At 46.3% G+C, this 10,348-nt stretch overlaps 1 protein-coding gene across 1 annotated transcript; it reads left to right on the top strand.

Annotated features, from left to right (window-relative positions):
* The first annotated feature begins 4,278 nt into the window (after positions 1-4,278).
* On the top strand, positions 4,279-9,067 carry LOC134150639 (TLC domain-containing protein 5-like). The gene is made up of 2 exons (XM_062594701.1): positions 4,279-4,766; positions 5,193-9,067. Exons 1-2 carry the CDS (start codon positions 4,568-4,570, stop codon positions 5,729-5,731), a joined length of 738 nt encoding a protein of 245 aa, XP_062450685.1. The 5' UTR covers positions 4,279-4,567; the 3' UTR covers positions 5,732-9,067.
* The last annotated feature ends 1,281 nt before the right edge of the window (positions 9,068-10,348 follow it).

A 10,348-nucleotide genomic window follows, 5' to 3' on the forward strand; every position in this document is an offset into this window, starting at 1 on the left:
TTTTTTTTTTTTTTTTTTTTTTTTTTTTTTTTTGGTAGTGCTTACTATAGCTGCCTGATCTTGTTGTCAAACATAATGAGGGCTCTTTGCCTTACAAAAACATGACCAGCAGTCCTGGCTTTGCCCAGCTCGTAACTGGGAGACTATTGCTTTCCTGCTTCATATATATTCCCAAATTATCCTTGGACAAGGTGTTTCCAAGTGATGATGAGCTCTGTGACCTCTGTTGCAAACTCTTGTTTAGAGTAGGTGTGGGAATAAGACAAGAGCAATAACTTACTGATGTCCGAGGGCATGGCTATACTACAGAGAGTAGCAGTGTGCAAAAAACTGTTCCTGTCCCTAGCTGTTTTGCTGAATGCTATTCATCTGCAGGCAAAATGAGCCAGTGCAACTCAGCCTGCCTATTTAAAGGGCTGACTCTGCACAAAGCAAACAAGAAAATTAGTGTATGAGCTGCACCTAACTTCTGGTACAATCCACTGGGAGATGATTTAACTTGGACCTTGTATTTCAGTATGTGTGAGCACTGCCTGTTGTATGATCTAGAGAAAATATAAGAGACTCCTCTGTATTCCACCTGGGGTGTTAAATGGTCTTTGCCTTGTTAGGACTTCGCTGTTCTGCTGCAACTGGCTCTATTCTTCTTGTCTGCTCCATTTCTGTACCACAACCCAACATTTACCCTTGTAGCTTTCTATCTATTATCAAGGCTGTTGTTTGTCTGAAACCAGATGTTAGAATAGATTCATGTCACTTGATGTTACAAGAGTTGGCGTGGCACCTGGTCCAGCAAAGGTGTGGGAGAACAAAATGAGACCTAAGGTCCCTCAGAGAAGCAAATGCACTGTTAGTGGTGTTGAGGATGTAGTGTTGAAATAGCTGAAGGAAGAGTATCTGGTAGTGATGGGAACCTGTGCGTGGCCTGAACTGGAAGGGTGAGATAGACAGATACCCAGTCAAAAACAGGATGGTTACAAGTGCTTTGAGAAGCAGGACAAGCCACTCCTACCAGCTCAAGCAAAACTTGATGGGGGGTGGGGGAAAGTAGCTCTGGGTGTGAGAGGTAGCTTTGATTGTAACTTGAGAAAGGAATAAGGGGCTCCTTGGAGGAAGATTTTTGTGAGCTATATGAAGGGCCCTGTTTCGGTACTCTTTGGCTGTAAATGAAGTGTGTGGCAGGGGAGACGTGTTTTGCTGTTTGAATGTTTGCAGTCAGAAGTCACCAGGGGTCTTCTGAGTGCTGCATAAGCGCTGGCGGAGAGGGTACGTTTGGGGCAGGGCCTGCTGAAGCTGCCTGCGCCGTGCCGTGCCGTGCCGTGCCCAGATGATAGCCCTGCAGGGGATGTTACGTTAACAAGCCAGCGCTATGTTAATGGAGCTTTGCAACTCGGGAAGACGTGGCTCGAGTCCGGCGCTGCCCGGGCGCTAGTAAAGCAAGCCCACGGCCGCGTCACCTTCGCGCGCGTGGGCCGGCGGGCGCGGGCTGCGGGCTGCGGCCGTGGGCGGCGGGGCCGCGGCGCGCTGCCGTCCCTCCTCCCCGCCGGTAGGTGCCCCCAAGCCGCGATGCGGGCGCCGCGGCGGCGCTCGGCAGGGCCGCGGCCCCGCGCCCGCTGCGCCTGCAGGTGGGTGCGCGGGGCGCGGCGCGGCTCCGCGGGGGCGCGGCGCGGCCGGCCGGGGTGGGGGCGGGGGCTCGCGGAGGCTTTTCTCCACGCGTGCGTGATTTCAGGGCGTTTAGACTCCCTGGCCTTCCCCCCCCCCCCTCCCCGGTCGGGAAACCGCAGCCCTTCCCTGGGGCTGCGCATCTGGTTTTTAAGCGCTTTCAGGGAGGACCGGGCTGTTCGGATTCGGTCCTTAGAGGCGCGCAGTTGCTCTAGGGCCCGCGCTCGTTCGTGACCCCGCCGTCCCTGGAAATGCGGATGATCACGTAACTGCTGCGGGTTCGGAGGGATAGCAGCCGCGCTAGTGCACAGGGGCGGGCATATTCACTGCTGCAATGTCTACGGTGTAGATTAATAACAAGTGATAAGCTTTGCTATGGAATTATGTTCCAACGGCCATGGAGAATTTTTTTTGTGTGAATAGGTGGGAAAAACGTTTTGAAATATTACAAAGGTAATTCCGGCTCTTGTAGTGCTCAGGTATCCCTCTGCCAGGCATCTTCAGCCGTGAGTCCCTCCTATCTCATCTGAATTCCTTCTGCCTTACCCACCTCCCTGCTGCGTGAGGCAGGGCCCTGAGTACCGGGGATGCCGATGGAAGCATCAGTTCAGAACAGTTAATCTCATCCTTATTTCATCTCTCCCGTGTTCCCTAGGCCCATTATAGCATAATGGTTTTGTTTGTGCAGCTGCCTGTGCTTGTGAAACAGGACAAGCAGGAAGGTTGGGAATTGCAACTCTGACTCTTCATCACACGTAGCCCTGTTGGTGCTCCCCAGCCCCGGGCATGAATCTGGTGAGGTGGTCAGCAGATACCAGCAGGACCAGTGGCACTTCTGATATTATACAGCTGAAAGCCTGTGCACCTCAGAGTGTGACTCAGCTTCTTTCGATGCACTTGCCTGAATGCTTAGGAATAACGAGACATATCTTATAGAGAGGTATTATAAATATGGTTAAGTTGTAGGTATAACATTATATATTTGAGGGAGTAGTGACTAAAGCAATGTATTCCTCAGATACTTAATGCATTGTAATTTTATTCTGGTAGCATATCCAATTCTTTTGCATATTTGAAATATTCTGTATTGCACAATAGGGGAGGATGTATACAAGAAATTTTCCTACTGCTAAAAACATTTTCTGCCATTCAGCATGTAATGGCAGGTGCAGCCTGTGTACTTCATGCAGGAGTTCGTGGAATGACTGTCAGGCTGATGGACAGACGGACAGGCTGGAAGTGTTAGAAGGCATTTGCCTTGAGCAGTGTTAGTGACTGCCATTTTTTAGCTTCACCTGCAAAGTAGCACCAGATTCATCCTGGCAGCTTGTCAGAGTGAGGTTGCAAAGGCCTTGAGACGTGGTCTTGTTCATCCCCTTTATGCCATGCTCTGCATAAAAAAGTATTCATGGGCATAGCTACTAATCCTTTTGCATCAAAAAGATTTGGAAGTCTTGGTAAAGTCTGCAGTGAAGAGAGTTAAACAGGAGTCTTGTGCCTGTACCCGCTGGCTTGATTTTTTGCCTTATCTTACTCTTCTCCCTCTGCTGGTTGCTTTTTATACATCCTTTTGAGTGCAAACAGCCAAGGAGGGAGTTCATGTAGCACCTAGCTGTGAGGAAGGCCAAGAGGCACTCTGGGAATGCAGCAAAGGGTAGGAGAAGGGTAGGACTGGCTGGATAAGCGCTTGGCTGCTCTTTATTCCATCACCATTTGCTGGGAAACATTTTGTTCTAACCTAAGTTTTTGTCCCCACATGCTAAAGCAGCAGCTTGAACTACTTTTTGCCACCACTAGAAGTTTTCCCTGCGAGGACAAAGGGATTTTCTAGCAGACTTTTTTCCAAGCTGCCCTGTAAGTGAGTTAGTGCTTGAAGGTTAAAATTCAGTAGCAGGAGGAGGTAGCAATGCTTTTGTGTTTCTTGTCACTTGTTTGCAAATGGTGTTGCAGTACTGGGAAGATGAATTAGCAGCAAGAGAATGGTGGGAGTTTTTTGGGGAGAGGAGGAACCAATCTGGGAAACAGCACGGCAGGATGAGCAGGTGGGATAACACAGGCAGACCATTAAAATGCAGGATGTGTGGGCAGAGAAGAAAAATGAAGGCGCGGGAATAGCTCTGGATCAAAGCCTTCTTGGTAGTTGTGAAGCTCATCAGCCTGTCCGTTAGGCAGTGCAAATGAGCACTGACATCTCCTCACAGCTCTCTGCATCTCTGCATGAGGAAAGGTCCTCAGGGGTGCAAGTCCCACGTCCTGGTCTGTTTTCTGTTCAGCCAGCCTAAAAATCCATTGTCTTACACATCATTACTTTCAATATGTCTTCCTATAGCAGGGATGATACTGGTGAGGTCTGCGTTCTAGCGACTGCTATTGAATGTTGGCCTAATTCTCAAGGATATACTTTTTTGGTGTAGGCCATTCCTCAGAGGAATTTTAGTTTCCAGCACCATTTATCCTGTTATAGGTGACAAAAGGGGAATCAGGAAGCAACCGTAAGCTCTTCCGCTGAGTCATTACATGACCTCAGATAGTCACATCACTGCCTTGTGCCACAGTGTCCCCATGGGAAACTGCTGATATTGGCTGTCCTTTTAGAAGTGATTTGGATTCAAAGAGCTGCATGGCAATTAAGATTTGTATTGTAAAATCTTTGCTTGGATTGACTTAATATCTAAGAGACTGGAGAAGAGATTGTGAGCCTCTGGAAGGAGTTTGTCATCAGCTCCCAGGTAACAATAATGGGTGCCTTTGAATAAAAATGTCAGGAGCAAGCAACACCATCAGGAAATAGCACTGTCCACTCTGTGCTGGGGTGGTTACTGGTGAAATGCTCTACTGGGTTTCACTAACATTCTCAAATGCCTAGACTTTCTGTTCCATTTCTTCCTTCCATTCCTGTGTCAGGATGCTGTTCCCTCTGCCTCTGCGGGTAGCCTGCAGCCTGACTGCCTGGCTGTCTCTCTACGCTTGGTTCTGCCATCGCTACAAGCACCGGAATTATGAATGGAGCTGCAGGCTGGTCACCCTGACCCATGGCATCCTTGCTACCTGCCTCTCTGCTTACATTGGCTTTATTGATGGTCCCTGGCCTTTAACTCACGCAGGTATGTGATGAAACTTGTGGTCTCAAGTCCCCAGTGAGTGATCTGATGGCACAAAGTGAGATTTTCATACTGCCCTGGTAGCCCACCCACCTGAGAAACATTGAATGTAGTGGTTCGTGGGATTCTTTGTGATGGAAAGTATTAGAGAAATGAAGAAACTGGTACTGTGTTTTGCTAGTGTAATGACTCTCCCCAACTGCAATCCGACAAAGTGTGTCATCATGTTGTGTGGGCATTGTGTGTGTGCAGCGGTTAAATTAACAAATGCAATATTGTAACTTCTCTGACTACTCCAGTTGAGCTGTGATCAGTACAAGATAGTATCAGCCTGTCAATGCTGGAGGTGAATACTCTTTTGCTGTCTGAGATCCTGCCCGCTTGTTGCCTCTGTGCTGTAAAGCTCTGGCTGGTGTCTTTCTGTTTCAGGATCACCAAACACAACTCTTCAGGTGCATGTGCTGTGCCTTAGCTTGGGCTACTTCATCTTCGACCTTTGTTGGTGTGTCTACTTCCAGACGGAGGGTGCCCTGATGCTGGCTCACCATCTGGTGAGCATCTTGGGCATCACAGCATCATTGGCACTTGGGGAATCAGCTGCTGAGGTCAACGCCGTCATCTTTGGCAGTGAGATCACTAACCCGCTGTTGCAGGCCCGATGGTTCCTGAGGGAGATGGGGTGTTACCACAGCCTCACAGGTGACCTTGTGGATTTCTTCTTTGTGGTTCTCTTCACTGGGGTGCGGATTGGAGTGGGGGCCTGGCTGATGTACTGTGAGCTTGCCTCTCCCAAACCCAGGTGGTACATTAAGTTGGGTGGTGTGATCATGTATGCTGTCTCCTGGGTTTTCATGGTCAGCATCTGTCGATTCGCTAGGAGGAAGAGCATGAAGAAGTACCACGCTTGGAGGAGTCAGAGGAGTGAGGAGTTATTCTTGAAAACTAATGGACATCTGAAAAATCAATGACTGGATGCTAAGCACAGTCTTCCTCGAGTTCATAATCTGGCAAGAAGGGGATCGTGCCTGAAATGCCACTGTTGGGAAAGGAGCCAATGCACGTTAGCATTCTGGAGCCAAATTTATCTCTGGCATAACTCCACTGAAATCCATGGAGCTATGCCACGGATTCATTGAATCTGCAGTGTTTGGCCTGGCACAGATTGGCTCAGTGTGTATATAAGCATAAACTAAATGATATTAGTGAAAGAAGGGCTAATTTTACAGATTAAACATACCTAGGTTAGCAGTGCAGGTGTAAATAGCAGCTAGTAGCTAACTCCTTCAGCACTGGTACAGTCTTGGAAGAGATGAGAAAATAACACCAAGTCTTGATGTTCAGTGTTCAGTGCAGCGTAGACAGCTAGAGTGACTCTGTTTATGCTCTTAGGAGGAAACATGTTCTAGTGTTTCATGTGAGTTGGGCAGAAGTAGGAGTTGGGACTCCTGGCTCTACCACCAATTTGTTATGTGACCTTGGGCAAGTCACTTAACTCGCTAACTCTGTGCCTAATTTCCCCATATGTGAATTGGGGGTGATGGAGCTGATCCATCTCTGTTATGCACTTTCAGATGTTTACTTGAGAGGTGCTATATTAATGCAAAGTGATGGTCGTTATCTGCACTTTGTTCATTATCCCTGTGTTTCCTTTGGGAGAAATAATTTTGGTGGTTGAGCTAGAATATGCCTTTAGAAAGGACAGTATTTTAGGTAGGCCTTTGTTCCCTACCCTTTCTAATTGCTTTTAATAACTTATTTATTAACTTATTGATAACTTATTTTTTGGTAGCGCCAGAAGCTCTAATCAACATTGGCACCTTGCAGGACTAGGTGCTTTGTAAATACACCCAAAGACACAGCCTTTGACGTGAAGCACTTCTGTGACTTCTTCCCTTTTCTTCATCCATGACTATTAAAACATTATCCACCCCCTCCAAATACTACCCTTAGTTCCCTGAGGCACCAGCACTACCCATTATAAGAACTTGCCAGTCTCATTATCAGGACTTGCCAGTAAGTGGTTCTGTGGCTGATAGGCCTCAAATATGGGCCAAGCACTGATTTGCCTGCAGAATGCTGAATTTCCCTCTACCGTATTTATCGGGCCAAATGCAGGCATAGCGTGGAGCAAGCTTGTGACCAAAAGGTTTGTCTGGAGACTGTCAGAAAAATACCTTTCCCAAGATACAAGTTGCTTTTAAAAATAAGAATACTAAATGCAGAATGTTTTACTGCAGCAATACGCAAAAAAAAATCTGTACTTGCCGTTTTTGGCAGCGTAAAGGGAACAGGAACCAGAATCTGATTTGTAGTAAAGGCCATGTGTTTTTGTTCTCTTGAAAGCATCATTCCAGATTCAGATCAGTGTATCTGAATCCAAGGTCTGCACCAGGGTTTCCTGGGAATAGTGGATGACTGTAGGTAAAATCTGAGATCTCTGTGGGCAAAATGATTGGAAAAAACAGCTCGTTTGAAACGAACATTGTTGGTTTTCCTCAAAATAATAGATACCAGTTTTAACAAGAATGTTTCCTCAAATCCAGGTTGAGATTTCTGGTTGAAAAGTGGCCAACATGCAAATCTTAAAAACATGATGGTTAGGGTGAAAGGGCTACACTCCTTCAGGTCCTTCCTCCACCCTGTTCAAGCCAGAGACCTAATCTTGCCTCTCTTGCATCTGATTTGATGACTTGACCCTTTCCACCTCCCACCCTGCCTCCAACTGGATAAAAGTGAAATTTTATGGGATAAGAGAGAATTATTTATCAGCCTGGTGAGTAAAGAAGTGTAGAGAAGTGAACCTACTTGAGAGAACAGAAGAACAGTTAAGTATTACTTATCTGGTCCCCTTAGCAGGGAAAAATTGTCCCCTAGTTTACAACTGCTGTTGTTTATTTCACTGTATGTTCTTAAGCACTGTTGCTTTACTGTTGCTGTTATTATGATCATTAATTCTGAGCCTCAGCACCCGAGTTGCAGTGCAGCTCAGATTGCAGTTACGTTCTGAGCCTTGCCTGTTGCAACCAAAGATCTGAAGAGCCCAAAGGGCTTCGGACAAGTAGAGCCAACTGGCAGTGAGCTGATCCTTAAAAGGAAACTTGACTCATTTAGCACAGTGTAGTGATATAGCTGTTGAGCCTTGAGGGGAGAGAAGGGCTAGATGGGACTTGCTACTTCTTTCTCAGCTCTGCTGCTGATGTAGGGTGTGTCAAGGAACCTTTTTTGCCTCAGCTTACCCACCTTATTAACATCCCTACCTCGTGGGATGTTTTCATTTGTTAACACTAAGCCATCTTTGACAAATGCTTGGTAGTCTCTGTCAAGCTGTGCTGTATAAAAGTAAAACGCTCTTGCTTTGAGTGAAGCGCTTCTCACTATGACCTGTAATAATCAGTACTTTCTAACCTGAACATGGCACTTGCCAGCATCTGGTTTGCCTCACAAAAGCATAAGTCCAAGAGGCTTTGCAGTAGTGCTTTAAGAGGCAGGAGTCAAAAGAGCAAGCTAGACATATATGTAAGGGTCAGTGCTGTCGCCTTGTGTTCAGAAGACTCTTGAGTTAAAGGAGGTCTGGTGGGTTTTCTCAAGTAAGCTCTGCAGTAAATCTAGAGCATGTAGAGCTTCAGCAGCCAGCCTGACCAAGGAATAAGGAGTGAGATGGTTTCAGGGAGAGCTTTCAGCAGCAAGTCCTGAGGACATGTAGCAGAAAGCGGAGCCTGTTCATTTCTCAGTGCAGTTGTTGACTTGCCCATCAAGAAGGGTTTCCTGAGAAGTCCTGATGGTTTGGACTCTGATTTCTGGCGAGGTTAGTGTGCAGCTAAATGTGTAGTTACCACCCTTCTATGTGGAGCCTGCCCAAGTAGGTGTTGAGAAGAAGGACCCCTTTCTTGGAACTGGGGGGAACTTGGTTGGGAGAAGCAGAGCTCTGTGATCAATGTTGAGGTTTCAGATGCTAAACAAATGCACCAGAAAATGAAAGAGCAATTAAGAGTGGCTCTGTGAGGTGGAGGTAGCAACAATGTCTCAGAGCAGGGCTTTATAGTCTGAATAGTGGTATCCAGTACAGAAACCCAAGGATAGGAAGCAAAACTTTAAAGCTGAGTGGAGCAGATGGTGTGGGGCCTCTGTCCTCAGGCTAGTCTATGGTGACTAGGGCAAGTTGTAAAAGTAACTGCAGAACTAGTGTGAAATACTAATTTGTGTTTGAATTACTGTGTAATAGCCACTAATGTTCCACCAGTGAATGGTGTAGATGCTTTGTATTATGTTTTATAAAATAAATATTCTTAAATAATAATGAGAAATTGAGTTTCCCTCTTTTGATGCTGTTCTTGCTTAAGTTGTATGTGTATCACTGCGTGAGTCAGCATTGCCAGTGTAAGCAAACCAAGTTTGGGGCATTAGGTGTTTTTGGAGGCTGAGCCAACAACTTCTCATACAGCTTTGACCATTATTGCTTTTTAGAGATCTTAGCATTATTTTAACAGACAGAGAAACTATTCTTCTTTGCAAGACTGTTGTGAGGTGTTTACTAATAGACGCTTTCAAGATGACTGGCTGAACAGGGTGTGTATCTTCCATAAATTTTTTATACTGTCATTTAGCTTTTTTCCCCAGGCCTCTTGTAAATCCTCAGGCAACTCAAGGAGTAAAAAAGTTCCCTTTGTTTTGCTCTATTTGCTAAAGGAAGAAGGTGTCCTGTGTGTTCACATCATGAACCACTCTTCTCACTCACAAACTATACGTTGTTGCCTAAGACTTGCCCCATTGGAAAGCCTGATAGGAATAGAGTGTGTTTTAGCATTATTTAATGTTGCCTTAAGTGGGGGTGCTCACAACTGTAGAAATGAGCCGAAGTCAGCACTTGTAAAGGTGCAGACTGGGGACTAAGATGTGCGGGTCTGTCTCCACATGCCTGCCACGGTGCTATTGCTTACATCCTGGGTGGCTGCTTTCATTCAGAGTCAGAGGGAAACTGCACATCTGTGTAGCTGCTGGGAGCTGGGTATATCATGCTCTGTTCACCCTCCTGAGCTCCCTGAGCAGGATGGGCTGTATCCCATAATCTTCTGTAGGAAGTGTGAACTGCCATGAGGATGTTGTGGAGGGCTCAGATGTTCACACAGGGGCTTCTTTTGCTCTTAGTGCGATGGCTTAGACACCAATACACACAGGATACTTTCGTCAGAAGTAATTTAGAATGTTCTTGCACTCCTTTTAAAAGCTCTTCTCTGAAAAGGTACTCCTAAAAATAAAAAGAGAGAAGAACATTTCTTCCAGAGTGGTGCTTCCTTTCAGTGGTCAGAATAAGAGATCCAGGCATCTACAAGAATTTCTGTGGATCAGGCACCGTACAGACCCAGAACCAAAGAAGGGCCCAGAGCTATACAGACTAACTCAGCAGCTCTGAAAATATATGTAGCCAAGACACACTCAGGAAAGACTGATAGTGTTTTGTGTGATGGTAGAGAATAGCTAAGCCTTCTTGCTCATGGTCACAGCACTTTGCCAGAGGTATAGCCTGCCAAAAGTCTGCTTCTATAAATAGTTAAGCCAATTTGGTTGTTTGGATGTAACCCTTAGTT

Source organism: Rhea pennata, chromosome 24, assembly GCF_028389875.1.
Source record: "Rhea pennata isolate bPtePen1 chromosome 24, bPtePen1.pri, whole genome shotgun sequence".
NCBI classification, from domain to species: domain Eukaryota; kingdom Metazoa; phylum Chordata; class Aves; order Rheiformes; family Rheidae; genus Rhea; species Rhea pennata.